Here is a 25,399-nt window from a genome sequence, read left to right on the forward strand (position 1 = left end):
TAGTTTCAAAACTGTTTTATTGTGATTTTCAAACTTACAACAAAAAGTTTCAGGCACGACAAATCAGTTCATCATTTTAACATGTACAACAGAGACAGGTGGTGCATTTCCACCTGCACAGATAGCACTGTCAATAAATTCTAAATTTAACATGACATATCCTATTGAATGCACAAGGAAAATAAAGTGGAACCGTCAAGCGTAAAGCAGCAACCCTTGTACATCCATTTCTGAAATTGCAAGCTTTCACTTTGTTTAGAGTCATAGTTTCAGTGCAAGCTTTTTGTTTTTCAATCAGTGCTAGTAAATGATCATTTCAAAGCTTTTTGCTGTTCTTTTATATATTGCTTTTGTCTGTTATATTTACATATATGCAGCTCTTAATTTAAAACACACATTTTATTATGGGCATGTCAATGGAGGTGCATTCATAGTCAGTAACTGAGTTGGAATTTACTTGGAAAGCTTTGAAGCTAGACTGAAACACAGCAAGAGCTTTAAAGATTTTCAGATTGATGCTTCATGAATATGAAACAATACACAACAAAAAACATATCTGATATTAAATACAAGGTGCCTAATAGCATTGAATGTAACAAACAAAAAGCTTCATTTAAGCATATTGTGTTGGCAAAATAAGCTGCTAAATGTTGACATGGTTGTTTTTTCTTTCATTTTGAACAAAATCCGTGTAGTCCATAGTCACATCTTCTGGGCTTTTGTGTTTGTGTAAACGCTCTGGTTGAATAGTGTCGTCCATAGGAGAGTCAACTCTGGGCTTGGGCTTGGAAACAATCTCCCCACAAACATTGTTGAGTGTCTACAGAATTAAATTAATTAAATAATCATTATTACATTTTTTTAATAGGAAACATTTGAGTATTATATTAATGAAAAATAATAGTATTAATTATAATATTTATTTACATTATTTAAGATAAAATCCTGCATATCAATGTTTTAAAAATAAATAAATACAATAAAAAAGCTTTTTCTGAAATTGAGTGATGACAAAAAAATAGATAAATAAATCTAACAACACCCCCCTGTGGCTGCTTTGACATAGAAATCTATAATCAATCACATATAAGACTATTGTTTCATCTATCCCTCAAAGTGATCTATTTCAGTCTATTTCCTCACCTGTAATTTCTTCTGGATCTGAGTGCTGTGTATGGCCGGTTCCTGATCGGGTGTGAGTTTATCCTGAGAATCCTGTATGTTTGTCATCCATACTTGTGTGTCTTTAACACACACTCTGACCTTGTCCATGTCCATGGCATCGATATGACAGTAACTTTCACTCTGGGAGACAAAGTTTACAAACATTATTATGCAGTTACACTAAGAGAAACTACCTTAGATGAATTTTGACTGCTAGTTACAATAAATTTAAGTATTGCTTGATTTTATTTAAAGGGACAATTCACCCAAAAATAAAAAAAAATCTCTCTTTAAATCACCCTTTACTTGTTCCATTTTAAGTTGTCCAGTTTATCCAGTTTAAGTTGTTGGAAAGAATGTTTAAAACTGGTAACCATTGATTTACATAGTAGTAGTTTTTTCACAACAGATGTCAATCGTCACCATTTTCCAATGCTCTTAAAAACATCTTTTGTGTTTTGTTGAAATATTTCCTGACAGAATTGTAATTTTTTAAACTATCCGTTTAACTATGCCAACAATAATGCAAAAATATTTAGCTTTTACATCATGCAATCAATGTTTTTGGACCTTTAAAGCAAGTAAGTTATTAAAATTAATGAAAAATATAGGATACCCCCATTTAAAGAGGACCAATTCTAAGATAAAAATACGTCTCTGATGTTCCTAGACTATGTATGTGAAGTTTCAGCTCAAATACCCCACAAATAATTTTGAACATGACTCTTATGCTTTGATCCTGATTGTGCCATTTTGGTGACTGTCGCTTTAAATTCAAATGAGTAGTCCTTGAAGTCCTCTTTTTAAAAGAGGGAGGAGCTACAAATACCCATGTGTATGTCTATGCATAGTGGCAGGTTCAAAAACAAGACTAACATCCCATGCTAATGAGATCATGATTCATCAATAAGGGGCAGGGCTTAAACCCTCTGATCAAGTGTGTTTCATGAAGTGTGATTGTAAAAAATAAAATGTATAAATCTTTTACAATTAGAAGCTAGTAGTCACACAACTTTATTTAAACCAAGGTGTGAATTATACAATAACGATCCGGGGGGTGGTGGTCAAATTTTTTCAGTTATGTTTGGTAATATGCCTCAGTGAACCAAAGTTACTTATTTAATTCCATTATATCTAATTTAGATAATCAAACTTTTGTTTTGTTTTGAGGCATATTGAGTGTTTCTCAATGACATTTGTGATATCAAATAAAAGGTGACAGATTTGCATTCCTGCACCAATTAATGGATGACCATGAAAAATGGCACATATTTTTTTATTTTACTGTTTAAATTCCATGTGCAAGCAAAAGTAAAATAAAAACTATGAATCTAGTTTTATGGACACCTACAGTACAAATGCATATTTTACAAAAAACATGTTTTGTGTACGCTTACGCTTTCTGTTGGTGCTCTAGATTTGCCGGATTCAAACACTAAATTAATATTTTGATGCAAACATGCATTCACAGGGGTATGAACCATTATAGGGAGTGGTCAAAAATGTATATTTACGTTATCTATTATTTTAATTTGTAATATTATTTAAGGGTGCTTTCACACCTAAACTTTTGTTTCAGAACCTGGTGCATTTCCCCAGTTAGGGTGGTTCGTTTGGCTTATGTGAATCCAGCTATAGTGCGAGGATCTGCGCCAAAACAATCGGTCCAAGATCGCCTGAATGAGGTGGTCTCGGCTCGATTGAAACGAACTCTGGAGCGGATCAATGTAGTGAGAAAGTAATACAATCCGAACCAGGCTATATCACAGTGTATTATGGATATGTAATATAGCTATATGAAGAGAGAATTATGAGTATGGCAGGATGTCATCACTTCTACTGGTAGATGTGCATTTCATATCAAATACGAAAGTGAAAGCATGTTAATTATAATTATTAAAGAGAGCTGTTTATGCGTTAGGAAAATTGACTGAACAGCAGACTTGGTTTATCTGTTATTTCTCTCTGTAATGTAAAGCATAATATAATGCATAAGCCAACTGCTATGTATGAGAAACTCTTTCCTCTGATTTATATTCTAAAATAAGGATGCATGACAGTGGAGCGGAAAAAAAAAACCCTGAATCAATGCGAAGAGAGTTAACTTGCACATAACTTGTTTTAGCTCTTTTGGTCCGTTTAGAAAGTTTGCCGTGTAAAAGCGAACAGTACCAAGAACAAAATGCAACAATGTAACAGTTTTAATCCCTGTTTCGGAACAAAAGAATCGACCCCAATTCGTACTTTGTTTTAAACCCCTTATGTTTTTGCATAATAGTTCCCCTTCAAAAGTTCTATATTGTTTCTCTAACTGAATTAAACATTACAAACTAAAATCAGTAGATCTTTGCACAGCAACATATGCGCAGTAAATAGTGAGAAAAGTAGATAATTACTTTTCACTAAAGAATACATGTTACAGTGTTGTTTGAATGATTTTTTGATTGCAGATGGTATAGAGAAACTCAATAAATACTTTGCTGTTTGTCAGCAAAGAAAAAAGTATTACAGCACTTATAATATTGCCATCGTCTTGAAGATTAATTGCCGTGTTGCTACATTCCTCATTTGTAAGAAGGAGCTTTGGATAAAAGCATCTGCTAAATGAAGAAATGTAAAAGCAGACACTATTTATAGTCAGTCATAAAAGACTAATGGCAGAAACCTGACTGCGTCTAAATGCCTCCATTATTATGTTTACATCAGTTTAACAGGATGCCTCTCTATGCTGTAATTTTCAAAACATAATAGCTTCAAATAAGATGTAAAAATGACAACTTACTCCATTCTTATAATCTTCCACAATGGTCATGTAGCTCTGTATTTTGGCTGACAGCTCTTCAAACATTCTGGGTCTCCGTATGGACTCCCGGTATCTGTTTTCCACAGGCAAACCCAGTTTCTGTTGAATAAAACAAAAGGATTTAATACATCACTCTTTGCAAGCACGAACGCTTTTGTACACAGCGTCCAATTAGTGCTCTTCCCAAAGTGCAGCAGAGGAATTCTGAAAGCTGCACAAACGACTTTCAGCCTTTCATGGCGTCCCGTTCGCCGCGAGCTGTCGAGACACTGCGAATCAATTAAAAGACTAAAGTGTGGACGCACATCAAAACGGAGGGCATGTTGAAAGTATACCGGTTCGGTTATCTCCGTTGTGACACTAAATCAATTTGTCAAGGCTAGCCTAGGATCAAATGTGTTCGTTCATCAAACGGGACAGACAACTCACATGTATTTCTGCCAGCCTGTTTATGTACGTCTGCTTATCTTGGTCTGCGCCTTCATCATACAGCCAGTTCTCCGTGCCATTTAAAAGCTCAGAGAATGCCTGATGTTCCTGGGGAAAAAGAGAAACAACAACATTTTATGCGGCGTTCAGATTTGTGGTTCATTTAACTGCAAGAGCTCGTATGCACTGTTAGCTAATTTAAATGAACGAGAGTTTTGTTTCATTTATGCATGAACCGAAAATGGCCTTTAGAGATTTAGCAATGAGAAACGAGCTTCTGATACATGAAAACATTCAACGAACGCTATGAATAAATCACGAGCTGTTGATAACAGTCGCTGTGAGCTGAATAGATTGTTGTGTGTCACTCTCAACAGGTAATAGAGTGTGTTATCTAGGAGAAGATACATTACTTGAGCGTTTAGAAACGTCTGATAGGAGCCCTCCAGCTTGTGTCGGAAGTAGTAGACATTCTCCTCAACTGCGTTCTTAGCATTGTTACGCTCTTTCTCCTGGCGGTCTTGCTGAATCATTTTGTTCTGTGAGGAAAGAAAAAGAGGAATTGAAATGAGCGCCAGATGGTGTGAATGACTGATGACTTTTTTCAATAGCTTTGATATTCAAAAATCGACCAGAATGTCTTAATTCGCGTTTTACGGCTTCATGCATTATCAAGATAACAACATTACACTTCTTAGGCTGACAAAATATCCATCACAGCCTTTAAATTGTGGTTTGAGATTTACTAAAAACAACCTCATACATAAAAGCTGTGTTTCTAAGGTTTAGTGCTCCAAAACATCTGTCGTGTTTACTGTGGGGAACACCAGAGGAAATGCTTTTGTTTTTGTTTTGTAATAAAGCCCATTTGATTATGAATGTTAGGTATCAGTTTAGTTTAAGGACCAATTAACACTATATTATTAACTAGTGGCTTATTACCAGCTTATAATTAAGATATTGGCTGTTTATTAGTACTTATAAAGCACATACAGTTAGAGTCTGAATTATTAGCCCCCCTGTTTATTTTTTCCCCAATTTCTGTTTAACGGAGAGGAGATTTTTTTTCAACACATTTATAAATATAATAGTTTTAATGACTCATTATAATAACTGATTTTTTTAATCTTTGCAATGATGACAGTAAATAATATTTGACTAGATATTTTTCAAGACACTTCTATCCAGCTTAAAGTGAGATTTAAAGGCTTAACTGGAATAATTAGGTTAACTAGGCAGGTTAGGGTAAATAGGCAAGTTATTGTTTAACGATGGTTTGTTCTGTAGACTATCGACAAAAATATATAGCTTAAAGGGGCTAATAATTTTGACCATAAAATATTTTTTAAAAATTAAAAACTGCTTTTATTCACGTTAAAATAAAACAAATAAGGCTTTCTCCAGAAGAAAAAATATTATCCGACATACTATGAAAATTCTGTCTGTTAAACATCATTTGGGAAAATTTTTAAAAAGAAGTAAAAATTTAAAGGGGGGCTGACTTCAACTGTATATCAGTTTTATATTTTCTAAATGTGAGTTTTGTCACTGTTTTGGAGCACACTAGCAAAGAGAAATCCTTAAAACTAACACACTGAAACTATAATCTAAAATTTAACTTCATGTGACCTTTAAAGTAAAGTGTGACTGAATGTTTTTTAGCATTACTATGACTGACTGAGACTGTCAGTATTTAATAAAGTTCTCTTTTCAAAGATTAACATTTTCTATGCCAGGGGTACCCAAACTTGACCCTGAGGGGCTGGTTTATGGCAGATTTAGCTTCAATTTGGCTCAAAACCCCTGCACGGATGCCTAGTAAGAGCTTGATTAGCTATTCCAGGTGTGTCTGATTGTGATTGGAACTATACTTTGTCGGACAACAGCCCTCCAGGACAGACTTTGAGCAGGTCTGTTCAATACAATTATTTAAATATCTGCAGTAATTATCTGTCAGTAATTATTATTTTTTGACTGAAATAGTTCTAAGAGATCTTGCATTTAAAGATTTTTTTATTTTGTTTTCTCATGAACATGATCTAATTTTATCGTGATCTTGACATAACGACTTGTTTTCAGATGATCTCCACATAAAAAAAGCTGTTTTCTTGTGATGACGACTTAAATTTCTCATTATCTTGACATGACAGAAGTTGTTTTCTTGTGATGTGATGACGATGTAATTTTCTAGTCATCTAGACATGACAAAAGTTGTTTTGTGGTGATGATGACTTCATTTTCGTGTCATCTCGACATGACAAGTTTTCTCACGATCTCGACATAACAAAAGTTGTTTTCTTGGAATCACAACTTAGTTTTCTTGTGATCTTAACATTTGAAAAGTTGTTTTTTTTGTTATCACAACATAATTTTTCAGCTTTTTCTATCTACAGTATTTTATTATTATTTATTTATTAATTTTTTTTATTGTCACTATTATTTACGATATGCTTGGTCAATGTATAAACAGGCCGTTAGTCGTGATAACAAGAAAACAAATTTTGATATGTAAAGACTGAGAGAAAATTCAATAATGATCACGATAAAACAAGAAAGCTTAATATAATAATATAATATAATATAATATAATATAATATAATATAATATAATAATACCTTAAAGGATTTTTCCGTACAATAGTGTCAGTAAAGACATATATAATAATGCTGAAACATGACTTTAACACTGAGCTCAAGCATTGTAAACCTTTTTTGTAACAATCCACAAAACAATACATTTAAATGACTAATTTAATCCTAAAACGTAAACTGCTAATCTAAATCTAAATTTTAAATGGCAGATTTCAGGCCCTGATTTATAAGTATAACTTTAAACAAACATTTCGTCGTTAGTACTTCCTGCTCCGTGTAAGCGCTAAGGCGATCCTTTGGCAACTGCTGGTTAAACGTCTCCTCCATGGGCAGAACGACATGCTTGACCTTCATTTTGGCTTTTTTAGCATGAGGAGGGTGACTGTTTACTTCTCCATTCATCTGTGAAGAACAGACATCCACCATTAGCATAACAGTATGACACCCAGGTCAATCAATCTGACAGAAGATGTACATATTAAGATATATCACAAGACACGACACGCATAACAATTTTTAGATTATATAAGCTACCAGATACACAGCATAGGTCATTCAATATGCACGTAACGCTAAATGCATTGCCTAAGCAGTAAGTGAGAGGTGCAGCTCACTTACGCTCAGTGTTTCTCTTTGATTTTGCTCTTTTTCCATGGGGGGACACTGTGCTGTTGGCAGGTTTTCTTTGTTTACTGAGAGCTCAATATTCACCTCCTCTGTCTTGTCCTAGAAATCACAGTCCCATAGTTAATAGTTACATTTCCACACCATAATGATAGTGTGCATCATCACAACACAAGCCAGTCGCCCACTGTCACCCTCATAGAAACCCACCCAGTCAATGATATTGATCATGTAAAGCAAAACTGTGAGATGCAATAACAGTATATTAAAAAAAACTATTATAAATTGGGTTTTAGTTAGCTCCACAGTTCTATGTGTGCAGTTTAAGTATTTCATCACTCAAGGTGTATAGAGATCGGAGTTGTTTAGTCGTGATGTCGATTTGTAGACTGTGCTGAAACTCTTATTCACTTTGGTTCCCTCTGGACTTTTTAATGGGTTTTTAGAACAGCGGTTTTCGATTTTTAAGTAAATTAAAGCACATGGTTAAGTTACTTGAAGAGACTTTCTTGGATTGGAACATAAAGGTGTATTACAAAGTCTACCTCAAGCTCTTGTGTGCTAGTTATAGTCATTAAACAGCAGTCCAGTTTATAAGTATGTTTATTGTAATAATCTTTACAAAACTAATCTCTCTTGAATCTTCTTTCATAACATTAACGTGTATAAATGTTTATATGACTATTTTACTTACAGAAAATATCAGACTATATTATATAACAGTTAACGCTTGATCCCCCCTGAGGAACATCAAAACGAGATGCATCTTTTCAGTACCCATCTGTAACTTTGTTGACTATTTCTGATGCATCTCTGATTTTGTGTTACGTTAATAATATGATTATCATCATAATATGATGCTGTGTTCACACCAGTCGCCGAACGTGCGGATAAATCGCGATATTCACATGTAAATAGCAGCGTGAAAATTTGAGTTCACTTGCTTTATTTGCGCATCAAACCCCGCTTCATATGGCGTCAAATTTACTTTAGAACAGACGTGGATTCGTGTGATGGACAGGGCTTCTGTCTGCCCAGTGACTCTAGCTTCGTTGCTAAATGGCTAACATGGATTTAATTAAGAAAATAACAGTGTTTATGTGCTTTAAGAAGGCTGAAAAACAGCATCAATACGTTTAGGGCTGTGTCTGAGTCCACTAGATCCTTTCAGAGGTGCACCAGCTCTGTGAGCTCATTAACTCCTCCAGAAACTTAACCTGGATGATGAAGGCATTCAGCGGTGCTTCTGACTGAGCCAAGCCCAGTTTGATGAACTGTTGTCGGTGTCGGCTGAAGGATTTTCCCCAGGACACCAACAACAGGCGCTACGTCACAATCACGCCCCCACAAGAGCAAGCTCTTGATTGGTTAACGCAGAGCAAATGTCCGCTTAAGTTCAGATTTTTTAACTCGAGCGATTTGCGCAAATCGCTCAATTCACGCTGCGCCATTCGCACAATACTATTCGCGCGTATCACGCCGCAGGATGTCTATTCGCGCGTTTGCATTGACTTAACATGTAAATCACTCGCGCTTGATGCTTCTTCCGCGTCTAGTGTGACCACAGCATGAGAAGGAACGCTATCCTGCTCAAGAATTTGCCCTCTCCAGTGGTTTGTAATGTAATGGGCAGCACAAATATCTTGATACCTCAGGCTGTTGATGGTCAGGCTGATCCACTCTGCAGATCTCCTGCCTACTAAATGTAACCCCAAACCATGATTTTTCCTTCACCAAACTTGACTGATTTCTGTAAGAATCTTAGATCCATGCGGGCTCCAATAGGTCTTCTGCAGTATTTGTGATGATTGGGATGCAGTTCAACAGTTGATTCATCTGAAAAATCTACCTTCTGCCACTTTTCCAAACAATCAACTAGAAGTCAAGTTATTATTTACTGCTCTTACAATTGAGATCGACAACAGGACTTTTGTCAGGTAGTGTAATTTGCACACTGCTCAAATCTCAATATTAATGTCACAACAAAATCAAGCATAAGTGAGCGACACAAGAGATGCATTTCAGCACGTTTATATCAGGTGGAAATGGCTCCTGACCTAAATAACAGTTTTACATAAAAACATATATCAATAGAATGCATTATGTAACACCCCTCTGGCGACTAAATAAAACATCAAAAAATGCCAAATGAACTAATATGAAACACAAGCAGACTGCTTATACCCACCTGTACGTCAGTATCATCAGAGGCATCATGACTGTCAACATCCTCATTTATTTCAGTGATTTCAGACTCATCTGATCTCACTCTCAGGACCACGGCAGCTGAGCTCACACTCACTACACCACTCCTGTTTACTTCAACTTTGACCTTCACCTTCGCCTTTTCTCTGTTCTCCTGAGGCTGAATATTCTGCACTTTATATTCACCTGTAGAGACATTGGCACAATCGCACAGCAAAATATGAAAAACATGACTTCAGTTTCATCTGTATGCTGCGGTAGAAGCACTACGATGGCCTGAAGGAGGAAAAAGCTCACCGATCTTGGCCTCAGGAAAGGGCAGGGATGATTTATCTGAATAAAAAGCTTCCAGAATGAAAGGCTTGTTCCTGTAAAATGTGATCATTTTAGCTGACGGACAAGGATGGTTCCTGCTGAAAATCTCATGACACCTGGAAGGTAAGGAATGGTAATGAGAAGTGCATTAGTATGTGAAATGCATAGCACAGATTATGCACACAGATGTTTAGGGTTAAACTAATTAAAATGAAAACTGCAGCCCGTTTTCTTGTTCTTGGATCTTATGTATAGGAAAGTAAGTAGTCGAGGGGCTTACGATTTGCCTTCATCTGCTTCACTGGACCAGGAAAGAGAAATGGGGAATGGAATGACATCTGTGATGGAGAACTCTCGCACTCTGAATGCAGGAGAGAGCATGGCACACTGTGGGGAAAAAACAGAATGTAAGAGATGAATTCTTCATTCCATCAGGTTTTAATTTTTTATTTTGGGATAGATTGCATCATTTTCGTTGCCTGTTTGAAATATAGAGAGATTCAAAATACACTTAGTTCAGTGTGGAGTCAGTAATATTTTTAAGAAATGTGACCATTTGCTTTTTAAGTCCTGATGTATCGTTGATGTATGAAATACTGTTTCTGGGTCTAAGACGCTACTCATTTGACCGCTTTAGTCCACACATTAAAGTGATTTGTATAAAAAAAATCTGTGTACACAACAGTCTCTGGACTAGCTGCTTCACCAATACCAACATTAACAATTTATAAAAAAATCAATCACTTTCTGGCCATCTGATAGTAGGCATACAGTTGACACTAAAGTTTACTGTACATACACTCTAAAAAAAGTAACATAACCCTTTAAAAAAAAAAGTCTGATGGTAAATCATACTAAACGTTAACTATTTTAGTATTGTTAGGATTAGCTTAATGATTTACATTTGCCTAATGCCAGAATAATGAGATCATTTTTTGATAGCTTTTTATTAATTTCTAGACAGTCAAAAGTTTACATACTGTACATTTCCTTGGTATTTTGTTTAGCTTTCCTTTTAAACTGTATAACTTTGGTCAAATGTTACGTTGGGTATTTTTCCACAAACTTCTCACAATAGTTTGAAGGAATTTTGGCCCATTCCTCAGAATTGGTGTAATTCAGATTTGTTGGCTGTCTTGCTCGCACAAGCTTTTTCAACTCTGCCCACAAATTTTCTATAGGATTGAGATCAGGGCTTTGTGATGGCCACTCCAAAACATTCACTCTGTTGTCCTTAAAGCACATTTTAACTAATTTGGCAGTATGCTTAGGGTCATGGTCTGTTTGGAACACTCATTTGTGGCCAAGTTTTAATTTCCTGGCTGATGTCTTGAGATGTTGCTTTAGTATATCTGCATAATGTTCTTATTTCATGATGCCATCTATGCTGTGAAGTGGACCAGTCTCTCCTGCAGCAAAACAGCCCCACAACATGACACTGCCGCCCTCATAATTCACAGTTGGGATAGTGTTCCTAGGCTTGCAAGCCTCCAATTAACTCAAATGTTGTCAATTAACCAATCAGAAACTTCCAAAACGTTGACAACATCATCTGAGCTTTTCAGAGGCATAATAATCTTATTGTATGTGAACTTGACTTTCAAGAAAAGTTACAATTTCTCAAAAAACTAAATCCATATCATTACTCTGCTATTAAGCATAACAGAAACAAATTTGATAATCCTAAATTACCTAAAAGAGAAAAAGTTTAGTCACATAAACATCTGACTTTTTTAAAATGGTTATTTGCCTTTTTTATAGTGTATGTAAACTTCTGGTTTCAACTGCATATAGATTGTAAGCGTGATTTTCAAAAGTTTTTATTTTGCAATAGTTTGCATAATTTTCATAACTTGTTAAAAATATAGTGTGACACAAAAATAATTTGTTCAGTATGGAGTCAGTAATTTGACTGAACCTCAACATTTTATACATCACATGAAAGCTGATTAAATAAGCTTACCAACGATGTATACTTTGTAGGTATAGGATATTATTTGGCCAAGATGCAACTTTTACAATAATGTGAGGGTTAAGATGCAATAGGAGGTCTTGGAAAATGTTAGCCAAATAGCACTGAAAGCCTAAGTCCCATCCTTAGTGGAGTAAAGACACTGTAAATTTAGCATTGCTATAGCATAAATAAATCACATTTTGATTTATACTCAAATAGAATGTTTTTTTTAATATATTTCAGAATATTACCGTTTTTATTGTCTGCTATATTAAACTTTGATACTGTACATGCAGCCTTGTTAAGCATATAAACAGATTATACCAGGGGTCACCAAACTTGTTCCTGGAGGGCCGGTGTCCTGCAGATTTTAGCTCCAACCCTAATAAAACACACCTGAACAAGCTAATCAAGGTCTTACTTGGTATACTTGAAACACCCAGGCAGGTGTGTTGAGGCAAGTTGGAGCTAAACCCTGCAGGGACACCCGCCCTCCAGGACTGAGACTGGTGACCCCTGGAGTCTCTAAACTTTCATCAGAGGAAATGAAACACCACACACCCCTACATGTATTTGTAAAACTGGTTGGGATATTTAAAAAAAAAAGCAAATCAACCTTTAAATGACAAATAACTTTAAAATCATCAACAACATCATCATTTAGTTCTAAATTTTAACTTTAAACGAGCTACATAATGTATCAGCTACAGTGTAAAAAAGCCTGTTACAGTACCTGTAATGCACAGCCTCTGGCCACTGCTTCATCTGCATTTAATGTAGTGCTGACATCCCTCCTGAAGAAGCTGCTGATCTGGGCCTTTACAGCCGGGATGCGTGTGGCTCCGCCTACAATCTCCACAGCACTGATGTCCTGTAGACGCACTCCAGCCTGTTCTACAGCCTTCATTAAAGTAAACTTCACTCTCTCGATCAGGTCAGCACACATCTCCTCAAATTTGGCCCTTTATGGAAGAGAAAAACAGGTACTTACACATATAAGCTATTTTCAGTTTTTATGTTGTCTGCAAATTAAATGCGCTGCAAATATGAAAGTGTAGATAAACAAATTTAGGCACACTAAAAATAAGACTTTTTAAACAGAATGCTTTCATCAGTTGGTGTGGAGTGATATATTTATTGCTATAGTTAAAGTATTGTTATCATTCGCGGTGTAAAGATGGATTTAAACCTGTTATTTAATAGACCATCTAAATTATGTATGCTATTTTAAATAAATATTAAAATAGAATCCAAACAATAAACAACTAAACATAACAACAAAAAATTATAGTATTAAAAATCTTAAAAATAAAAAAAGCTTAAAATCTATTTATTTCATTCTAAATGTATAAATAAAAGGGATATTAATTTTAAACTTGGTAAAAGTTTGCGTGAATTGCAAAGTTGTTTATTTCAGTATTTTGATGTACAGTCCTTCCAACTGAAATGGAATATTGGAGGCAGGACTTTCTTTTTGCACGTCATTCTCTCATAGCAAACTAGTGTTAAGAATATAGTGACTGAAGTGACTGACATTAACTAAAAATGGTGCTTTGACAAACTTTTTTCAATGGATTAATTTGCATAGGTTAATAATACCTATGCAAAAATAATCCATTATTATTGTTATCACCTAAATAATAACAATGCTTGCAAAAAAAAAAAAAACCTTTGCAAATTTTGATTTCAGATGGACTTTAAGTTTAAAAATGTTTTCATTTACTGATATTTTCATGTTTTGCCTGGTGTTATGAACAGTTTAGAAATTCTTTTAAATTCTGAAGTCCAAAATAAAATAAGAAATGTTAATTTTGAAATTTACTAAATTACAGGAGGAAATAGGATAATCAGATACCACATTGACTGAGTACTACAAGTCAAATACTGGCTGATAATCAGTATAGTGCAGATATCTCATGCATCCTTACACAGTGTCACTTTTTCCAGAATTAGCGATGTTTCAGAATACTCAAGTAAAAATATTTTTCTAAAAGTGCCTAAAAGCAAATGTAGCTATTTTTTTTTAATAAAATTGGCAACTTCTTAAAAATGACTCAACCCATTAAAAATCCTCAAAATGACAAAAACAAGACACAAATGAAACGTTTAGCAGCCAAGCAGCAAATCAGCCTGGAGAGAACAGCCTAGCAATACACAAATTATCCATTCATCCTTTTTCCAAAGCGCTTATCCTCCGTAGGGTCACAGAAACTGGAGTCAATCCCAGCATCCCTGACCACAGACACACTGCACAGATGGCCAGTCCATCACAGGACACACACGTTCACTCCTACCGACAGTTTAGCATTTCCATTTGACCTATTTTACATGTTTGTTTGACTTGAGAGGGAAATCTAGAGAAATGGTAATATTGTGAATTCTGTTGTTAGTGTGATTGTTTATTAATAAGTGACATACCTGTCAACCTTCCCATTTTTCCCAAGATTCTCCTGTATTTTACAATTCTATCTGGCTATCATCCCGTAAAGGTATTTTCCCATATTTCTCCCATATTTTCGCTCTTTCTATAAAGGGTGGCAATGGACATTAAGTAGCCGATCCTCCCTATACACAACCCATACCCTCGAACCACCAGTGGACACCCCTTGCTATGAAATGTGAATCTGTTCTGTGCTTTCATTTTATTTAGGCATGAAAACACTTTAAAATAAATATAAAAATGACAGGAATCCCTCCTTTTCCATTACAGGTGCCGTTGCCCCTCTTATGCAGTCCTCGAAACATTCAGTTCATGTAGCGGTGCCAGAATGTCAGAAGCGCTCCATATGATAAATAGACGCGGTTTCCCAAACGGATTCTGTATAAGTGATTTGACGCGGAGCAAAAGTCTGGGTTTTGGGTGCGTGTTTGAACAGACATATAAACATAACAAAAATTATAATAATAACAACAATAAAAATAACATCTAAAGATGTTGATCTTGGTGTTTTTTTTGGGTAATTTTGTCTTAAATGAGCATAAAAAGCATAGAAAAGCAATCAAATGCTTTCATTATATATCAGGTCATTATATAAAAGGGTAACGAGATTTGATAACTTGATTCTATTTCTTTATAATAGCTTTTAATTTAAACTTTTATTTATTATCCCTTATTTTCACATCCCCATGTTGACGGTATAATAAGTGATCATTAATGATTTTTCTTGTTTTTAGCTTGTACCTATAATTACCTACGAGCTAGGTACACTATGATAATAAAAAAAGTTTTTTTTAAAAAAGTAAACGCATCATGCAATTAAAAATGCAGAATCTATATTTTTGTAGACAAATCAGTACAGAATGTTCATTCATAATAATGTGCTCTAGTTTACAATTATGTTAAACAGTAATACATGATATCCGCGGGGTCTTAAGTCTTACATTTTTTATTATAAAATGTCTTAAATAAAACAACATTTTAGGTCTTAAAATGTATTATATTCACTGAAATATTGTGTTGTAGGTCTTAAACAATTTTTACCAGATCTTAATTTTCTTATGTCCATGTAAAGCAACTGTGCCAACACCCGTCCAAACACTAACATTCTATCTTAAAAGTTTTAACAAAAGATTATTTATTAACTCTATTTACCAATATGGCCTAATTATCTTACTTACAATAACATTTGTTTTAATGGTTTTTTTAATGTTTTAACTGGGCCAGTGGAAAAAATTCTTAACATTTAGACTTGTGCAAGTCTGGAATTTAACTCATAACGGTCTTAAAAAGTCTTTTATTTGACTTGATGAAACCCATAGAAACCCTGAATACAACTAACTGTCAATACACTTCCTAAAACTGCAATTGTTTAGAAGGTGTAGTTTTACTTGTTATGTTTTTAAAATTCATGTACAATAGGTTAAAAAAGCTTTCTTGCTTAGAGCTTTTATCTTGTTTTTAGCGCAGAAAAAAAAAAAATTAAAATCCAACCAAATACATATTTGGTAACACTTAATTTTGATGGTCTATTTGAGTATTAGTAGACTGTCTGCTTAATATCTGCTGATACTGCTGCTTCAACAGACATTTAACTGACTATAAGAAACTCTGCAAGTACGTCAACTTACACTAACCCTAACCACAGCCTAACAGTTTACTTATGATCTAATGAGAATTAGTTGGCATGTATGCCATGTAACTTAAATTCAACAAACAGACCATCAAAATAAAGTGTGATCAATTATTTTACTTACCCTAGTGGCAGATTATATAACTTGTTTTAGGGGAAAAACTCACTTAATATTGTTTTATTATTTAAAAAAATAAATCAATATTTTTTACTTGTGAAGAAAACGCTTGTTTCAAGAATATGGTATTAGAAACAAGACAAAACCTCTAGGAAAAGCATTTGCAGTGTTGCTCTTTAATAAATAAGTATTGTATATACTTTATAGTAAATCAAGATGTCTGGATGAAGTAATATTTATATAATAACACGTTTATGCTGTGACAAGATAATAAATGAAATAATGATAAATTTGTCAGCAACAATGTCCCCGTTTTAAGACATATACGCTTTAAGAGTGATATGAAGAAGTGGAGTACCTGTTCATCCTCCCACATACGTCTTTATCATCTATAAAGCACTCAATGTTGAGGGAGAGTTCTGTGGAGTTGCTGCTCATCAGTTTTTTGAGTTTCTCACACTCTTGTGTCAGTCGCAGCAAAGCTCGGGTCTTGGACTTTACATCCATCATGTACTTGGACTTAAATTCAGCACAGAAGTGATCAACCAGCCTCTGGTCAAAGTCTTTCCCTCCCAAATAAGGATCAAAGGCAGTAGACAGAACCTGCAAAATACAGAGCGGGAATGAGAATGTGTGAAAATGCAAAGTTGGCATCTATACAAGCATCTTGTGACTAAGACCATGGTTGAATTCAGAAATAGATATAACAAAATGAACTTAAAAAAAATATTTATAAACCGTATGAAATGTGTTTGTGTTTTCACAAATTGTGTTTTATTTCTGATATAATTGAATCTCTTAACCATCGTCAGGACGTGGACGCACTGAGGTGCTGTATTTGTGCATTTCAGTGTTTGTTTACAAATAAATTACGTCAAAAAGAACATGAGTAATATTAAAAAACTATACATCAGTCTAAAGCTACAACCCTCAAGCAGCCGTTGCTGTAAGTTGTTTTCTAATAGAAAGCTTAAAAATGAATGTATTTGCTAAATTTGTGCAAATTTTTTACATGTGAGTGAATGTATTTTTTTTCTTGGGCAGAATAAATATTTTGATTAACATTAAATTACACTTTACAGTTGCAACCAAGTCAAAACTATAATTAATTTTAAAATTAATAAATTTTTAGCTTGCTTAAAAACAAAAGGATACTTTGATCTAAGGATAAAAAGGGTAAAGATTACATTCTTTAATAAAAATCTACATTTTTTTTTACTTTATGAAAAAAAAATAATCCTATGATTTAGATTCAATAAAATGAATGCTTGAAACGAGTTTAATTATGCTTTAAGGAAAAACTAGAACTTTTAGCTGTAACAGATTACAAAATTATTATTATTATCATTTTTAAAGTTGGTTTAAATAATATATATATTTTTCTGTGCAGTAGGAAAGTTTGTTTTTTAGAATTTTTTATTTCAAATTCGATTTTATTCCTGTTATAATTACAAGCACAGAGCATTTGTATGTCTATTTGTTTAAATATTGATACTAATTTGTTATTAATAAACCTTATATAAAAAATAAAATATAAAATATAAAATATACACTATTAACTGAAACCATGAAATAGTTGCACTACTTCCCAAATTCTATTTATTTCCTGTTATGACTAAACCGTATATAACTATTGCTAATATACAGTGCTCAGCATATGCAAGTACACAAAAATCTCTTTTAAATTAATATTTTTAATAGGAAACGATACAATATTAGATTTGTTGATATATATTAGATTAGCCAGTACTGAAGCCAAATCTGGAGTTTATGTAACAAAAAAACGTACAATAAATGTACAAAAACTAGTACACCCAAATTTATGTTATAGAAAAATATTAAATACAAATTTAAAAAAAAAGAAACAATTATTTGAAATGTTGTACTTTGTAATTTTTTTGCCAATATTTTACTTGAATTTAATTGTTTTATCTTTCAATTTCTAAATATGTTAAGTGAATATTATTTAATATATCTGTATAATAAATCAATTTTGTTTAAATGCACCAAAATACATTGACAATATTCACTGAGAAATGGACAAAAATATTCATTTTCAAAATGGGGTGTACTTATTTAAGCTGAGCACTGTATTAAAATATATATATATATTTTACATTTTTATGTAGTTATATTCCTTAATATTATTGTTGTTAAACTCACCTTAACTTTACCCCTATTGAATGCACAAATGGAGACCTGGAAGGCCGAATGACCCAAGTCCACGAACGCCACAATCTTTGGATTCTCATCAGAGCCTGGCAGATCTTCCTTGTATATGCCATAGTTTAGCGCCACTGGAATGATTTATTATACAGTCAGCATCTTTTTTTTCTAGACACAGCGAAGGCACTGTTGTTGTGGCTTTCATTAATTCTGAATATACCTGCAGTGCTGTCGTTCATTAGCTTCAGGCAGTTCAAGCCGGCAATCTTGGCAGCATCCAGTACAGACCTCCGTTCTGAATCAGTGAAGAATGAGGGGATCTATGCGTGACAAAATCATTTGTATGGCCAAAGAAATAACACAGACAAACAAACAAACAAACCATCGGATTGGTGGCTTGCACATTTGTGGTTTACATGCAAATTGAAATAGAGCTCGATGAAATCCACTTTACTTCTCCACAAATTGTTTTACTCCTGTTTTAATTTTCCATTTTCTTTGACTTAAATATTGTAAATATTGACTTAATATTGCAATTCTTAATAAACTCCACTTGCATTCATTTATTCATGTTCTTTTGGCTTCGTCCCTTATTTATCAGGGGTCGCCAAAGGGGAATGAACTGCCAACTATTCTGGCATATGCTTTAAGCAGCGGATATTCTTCCAGCCACATTCCAGTACTGAAAAATCCACTTAAATTGTTACAAAACATTTAAATGCAAGTCAAATTGATGGAAACCATGACACTGTGTCCAAGATACATCATTTAGATGCACTGGGACGCATCATCAATGATGTATCCTGGGGTCACTGGGGGTTTTGGGACTTTCAACACTAGACACTCTCACCTGGGTAATCAGACCCCAGTTAGCATCCCAGTAGCCATGACCCACAGATCAGCCCTCTTTATTTATAGCTATATTGTGGCTTTCTCTGCAGCTTCACAAACTGACTTCTTGGCTCTCTTCTTAGCTGCTACTGCTAGGCCTAGTTGGTTAAAGACTTATCAGAGTGAACGCCCTGCAAACCCTCTACATCCCACCTCTATTGGCTCACAGTGGGTCTTCCAGCACCTTTCCCGGCACTTCTCTACTAGCTTCTGGTACTTTGAGCATTTCATTTCAATTGCTTCTTCCATCTCTCTTCCCAGGGCACTGAGTTCAAGTATAATACACAGTCTTGTTGCCTCAGAAATGATAATTATGTCTGGCTGGAGTGATGTTGTAACTACGTGCTGTGGGAACTTTAACTGCTTCCCCAGTTCAACTTGCAACTTCCAGTCAGAGGCTGAGTGGAGGAGGCCCGACTTTCGCCTTTGCAGTTGGCAGGGTTCCTTCCCATTCACTCATTTTCTTTTCAGCTTAGTCCCTTTATTAATCAGGTGTCACTACACCAGCTTATCCAGCATATGTTTTACGCAGCAGATGCCCTTCCAGCTGCAACCCATCACTGGGAAACACCCATACACTCTCATTCACACACATACACTACAGACAATTTAGCCTATTCAATTCACCTATACTGCATGTCTTTGGACTGTAGAGGAAACCAGAGCAACCGGAGGAAACCCACGCCAAAACAGGGAGAACATGCAAACTCCACATATAAATGCCAACTGACCCAGCTGAGGCTCGAACCAGCAACCTTCATGCTGTGAGGCGACAACTGCACCGCCCTGTTTCCTACCCAGCTTTCTCAAATTTAAGTTATTCTTGTTTTAATTTAAATCTATTATAAAATGTTTTTTTTTTATTTTTTATAAAAGCCTAAATACATTTGAATTTATCTTAATTAGGTTTTATTTGTGTTACAATTAAACACACTGAACAAATTGTATAACATTTTCTTTGAAAATTTGTATTATTGTTATTATTATTTTGTTTAAAAAGTCTAATTAAATGGCTAAAGATGTGCTTTATTGTCAAATTACATTAAAACATGTAACTAAAATTCATGTGTTCAATTGAACAATTTATAATGAAATTAACAAAAAAAATCTATAAAATAAGTTTTTATACCTGTTAAAAAACATTTTAAATGAAATAAATAAATAGAAAATTTAAAATAAATTATAAATGTAATTAAATAAATAAAAAGTTTTACACAATTTTCATAAAAAAATTACACATTTAAGTTTTGTGTTAATACCTAAACATTTAGGAGAGCGTTCTATTCTACAATATTCTGTCGCAAATGATTTTAATGAGTGATTCTGATGAAATGACCAGGGGTGGACCAATGAGCAAGGTAAGCAGCCGCTTAGGGCCTCAGGGAAGTAGGGGGCCACGACCATTGCCAAGAAGACTATGTTCATCATTCTATGATCTTTTATAATTTTTCTATCATATATATTGTAAAATCTGTCTATAACCATTAAGATTTATTACTTCTTTTCTAAACCTGGGGCCCACATGGACAGTGGAGCGTTCCATTCGGACAGCACACATTCAAATATTAAAATCTAATCACGAGTATGGCTAATTAACTGTACGTAGTTTGTAAGCTTGTTTTTTATTTGTGAAGTTATTGTATTTAATTTGACATTAAGAAGGTTGCACTTAATATATCTTTTAACAACAACAACAACAACAACAACAAAATGAATCTAAAGAGAAAAACAATATCTATAGAGAAAGATGAAACATTTTGAGATTCAGTGCTAGGGCCCCCAAATTACTAAGTCTGCTCCTGCAAATGACGATGGTAATCTGTATTCTGATTGGATGTATAGCACTATGTTTGATGTGTTCATCCAAAATGTGTCAGACTTGATCACATTTTGTGTTATACAGCTAATATTTACAACTCGATTCAGTGATTTTGTTCATATTTTCACAGAGAGGAAATCACAGAGCCTTATTTAAAAAATCCTGCAAAATGTACTGCTATATGGGGAAAAAAAGAGGTCATTTCTCAAAAATATCCTACTAATAGATCTAAAATGGCTATAACACATAATTTCTACTATAAATATCTTTTGGAAGAATTTCTAATGAACCAAACGCCTCTATTTCTAGTACACGCCTCTGGTAGCCATTAAAAATCAAGAAAATAAATGATTGCACTCCGCAAGGCTCCGCTGCAAAAAAAAAAAAAAAAAAAAAACGTACAGAGATGACACACTCCAGCACTTTCTTCTGCAGGTTAGCCTCTGCAATGTCTTTCAGTTTGGTCAACAGCATAGCGGAGATCTGCTCAATGCTGAAGTGGTGCTCCTGGTCGAGGTACATGACCTAATAAAGACAGTAAACATCTTCATTTTGCTGTTTCTTCTCAAAATAATCAATGACAATCGGTCCTTACTACTTATGGGACTCATAAACATAGAGTTTACCTGTACTCCAACCTTCCCATCATTTAGTGGTACCAGATCATAGGGTAAATTAGCTTTCTCGGCTTGCACAACTTTATCATGATAAAGTCTGCTGTGTAGTCTCTTAAAATGAAAGACGGTGCTTGAAGGATTGGTTATCATCTAGAACAAGTAGAAGAAATAAATAAAGTATTTACACCATGCTAGATCACTTTCACTTTATTCTGAATAACAATAATAACGAGAACATGGATGTTTACCTGGTTTTTTGCAGCATTGCCAATGGCCCTGTTCTTTGAACCAAACGATATGACAGATCTAAAAGAAGAAAGTTCAGCATTTTAAACTTATTGTGTGGGTCCAAGTGTGTCATAAGAAAAATAATAGCAGTTTAATACAGCTTTAATTTTTCTCTGTACATCAGAATGTGTACTGTTTAAATTGTTTTATTTTTCTGAGCTAAAAATAATAATGGATGTCTCATTTTATCCCATGATTTGTAAAAGGTCTATTACACATGCGGTTTATTCATATAAGTCTGTAAAGACAGATGGTATAATATTTATTTTTTAAATAAAGCATTTGATGACATATTTAAAGTAAAAAATAAATAAATAAATACCACTTATTTGTGTTCCTATATCTTTATACTTGGCCAGTGTTTGTCAGGAAGACAATTTCAATTATTTAAAATATAAATGATCACATACTCTTATGTGTATTTTATTATGGGAATGTCATACACGTCATAACAGTCATAATGTAGTTGTTTTATAAATACAGTACTTCTCAAAAGTTTGGAAACATTGACATTAAAAGTGCTTTCTGCTTGTCCCCAAAACTGTATATTTGATCAAAAATACAATGGACATATTATTTACATCTAGAATAATGTGTTCTATATAAATACACTAAAATAGCAATTTATTCATGTGGGTCTAAGCTGAATTTACAGCTTTCTTATTATTTGTGTATTATGATATATCAATTATTATTTATACAAATTTTTTGTTCTGTATTATACATGTTTTGTGGAAAAGAAAATACATTTCACTTTTGATTGTAGCTTATACTTTAAACACAAAGTTCAAAATACAGCCTTACATTTAATAAATGATAATTTGAAAGAATTATAAATGTATTTGTGTTGTTTTATTCATTTTCTGTTCGGCTTAGTCCCGTTATAAATCCGGGGTCGCCACAGGAAATGAACCGTGCCCTTACAGCTGCAAAACCCATCACTTGGAAACATCCTTGCACACTCATTCACATTCATACACTATGGACAATTTAGCCTACCCAATTCACCTATAGCGCATGTCTTTGGACTGTGGGGGAAACCGGAGCACCGGGTGGAAAACCCACGCAAACGCAGGGAGAACATGCAAACTCCCCACAGAAACGCCAACTGACACAGTCGAGGCTCGAACCAGCGACCTTCTTGCTGTGAGGCAACAACTACTGCGCCACTGCGTTGTTTGTTTTTAAAACTTTAATCTAAGCATATCTTACTTGGACTACCACTTATTTTTCATAGAACCTATATTTATTTTTCTCCATATAATCTGACAATACACCAAAAAGTCTCATGTTCACATTAGAGACATGGACAACTGTATGATTTGAGGAACTATTTGTTTAACAGCTACTTTATCATGCACTTCATTAAACTAGAGTATATGTAAAGTTTCAGTAAGTTTTTCATTTCTTTTTGTTTACATATATAAAAGTATTACCAGCTTATCAACTAGACCAACCGTCCTAAAATATGACTGATAAATATACAAAAGTGTATAATCTGAGAATACATACAAGCTGTGTGTATTTTTTCATGCAGTGATTACTGTTTGTAAATTAGGCAAAAACAGCTTTCATCAACTCACGGCGTGCATCTGTCTGTAAATTCATTGGACACTGTCTCAATTCCTCCGCTCTTGACCACGGCAATACAGCAGTTTTGAAACCCAACATCAAAACCCACGACAGCCATATCCCGGACTCTGCTCGGTACGGCAAGCAATGTGCTCAGATCAGATGGACAAACAAATCCGTGTGTGTAAGCGTCAGTCATGAAAGGGCAGATAATCCAGAGCGCATATGCTATTTTAGGACGCGGGACCCATTTATATGTTGTTTCAGTGAACTTTCCAGAAACTTCCGTCTCCATCGGCAGCATCAGCAGCGCGCACTGATGGCGTTTACACTTCCAGAGCTTTCGGCGCAGATACAGAGCGCCCACGGAGCTTCAAGAAATGACAATATTAAGAAGAACAAGTTATTTTAATGGCTTTATGATAGATTCGTCTAAACAAAATTTACATTTGGCCTTTTTCTTAATAACTTTGTTTGTTTTTAAATAGACTGTTTAGTATTTTTAGTATCAGTCATGATTTCTTATTAGTCGAAACTAAAGCACGTTTAATGCACCTGTCAGTTTTGAGACGTAATTTAGCTTGTTATGCTAACAGGTTTCGCTTTAGAAAGACACTTTAATTTACGCTGAAAATAATCAGGTAGAGGATAAAAAAGTCCTTCAGACCATCATAAAAAGCATCATATTCTAACCCTTTTTAATTTGTAGGCTACATTTTGACTTTTGTTTTGTCTTTCAGTGTAAAGCTATGTAGGCTAGTATTTCACCTTCATATGTGGTTGTAATTTGATGTGGGTGTAGATATCAGAGCTTGTTTTGTTTTGTATGTAGGGAAATTGTTTGGTGTGAATGAATGGTATTCCTTATTCATTCATTTTCCTTCTGGCTTAGTCTATACAGCGAAATGAACCACCAACTATTTCAGCATATAGGTTTTACTCAGCGGATACCCTTCCAGCTACAACCCAGTACTGGAAAACATACACACTATTTCACAAACACAATCATACACTACGAACAGTTATTTAGTTAATTCACTCCAAACTGGAGCACCCGAAGGAAACCCATGCAAACTCAACACAAAAATGGGAACTGGACCAGCTCTGGTCTCGAACCAGCAACCATTGTGCCACCGTGCCGCATTGATATTCCTTATCTTCTTTTAAAAAGTGACATTGCACAAATGGCATCACATTTAATGTGGTTTCTGATCATTGACTTGCAAGACTGACTTGTCTTTATAGGGTACAGTAAATGGAAAAAACAATATTTTAATAAAACAACAACAACAGTGGCATTATGTAAACACAGAAATTCAATGGGTTAAAATCCTTCAAATGAATTTTGATATACTGATGCTAGTAAAGAAATAGCCTATATCTCAGAAAGTGTAAAAAATCTGCAGTTTAAGACTGCTTTTGACAGACTTGGCGACATGTTTGCTCAGTGGTTAGCACTGTTGCTGGTTTGAGTTCTAGCTGGGTCAGTTGGCATTTCTGTGTAGAGTTTGCATGTTCTCCCTCTGTTGGCGTGGGTTTCCTCCGAGTGCTCCGGTTTCTCCCAAAGTCCAAAGACATGCAATTGATGAATTTAATAAACTAAGTTGGCCGCAGTGTATGAGTGTTTCCCAGTACTGGGTTGTAGCTGGAAGGGTATCCACTGTAGAAATCATATGCTGGTTAATTTGGTGGTTCATTGCACTGTGGCAAGACTGGCAACCTCTGATAAATAAAGAGACTAACCTTAAGGAAAATGAAATTGGACTTTTTGCC

The 25,399-nt window shown here is 34.5% G+C and overlaps 1 protein-coding gene across 3 annotated transcripts; it reads right to left on the reverse strand.

Moving 5' to 3' along the window:
* hsph1 (heat shock 105/110 protein 1) lies at positions 1-23,919 on the reverse strand. Of its 3 annotated transcripts, none has more exons than XR_015509626.1 (18): positions 23,638-23,919; positions 22,015-22,072; positions 21,776-21,916; positions 21,552-21,674; positions 18,660-18,759; positions 18,437-18,570; positions 16,632-16,876; positions 12,819-13,047; positions 10,412-10,518; positions 10,114-10,247; positions 9,800-10,002; positions 7,606-7,713; positions 7,236-7,389; positions 4,810-4,935; positions 4,397-4,504; positions 3,947-4,066; positions 1,144-1,305; positions 1-820 (listed from the first exon to the last, which is right to left on the reverse strand). XR_015509626.1 is itself a non-coding variant. In XM_087284376.1 (18 exons), the coding sequence occupies exons 1-18, from the start codon at positions 23,823-23,825 to the stop codon at positions 644-646; spliced, it is 2,601 nt and encodes an 866-aa protein (XP_087140502.1). In that variant the 5' UTR covers positions 23,826-23,919; the 3' UTR covers positions 1-643. The 3 variants fall into 3 exon arrangements, 2 of the variants coding, with proteins under 2 accessions (XP_087140502.1, XP_087140503.1); XM_087284376.1 differs by having other exon boundaries at positions 7,252-7,389; XM_087284377.1 differs by lacking the exons at positions 21,776-21,916; positions 22,015-22,072; positions 23,638-23,919 and having other exon boundaries at positions 7,252-7,389; positions 18,660-18,734.
* Positions 23,920-25,399: the final 1,480 nt, after the last annotated feature.

This window comes from Danio rerio, chromosome 15 (assembly GCF_052040795.2).
Source record: "Danio rerio strain M-AB ecotype USA chromosome 15, GRCz13ab, whole genome shotgun sequence".
In the NCBI taxonomy this organism is placed as follows: Eukaryota; Metazoa; Chordata; class Actinopteri; order Cypriniformes; family Danionidae; genus Danio; species Danio rerio.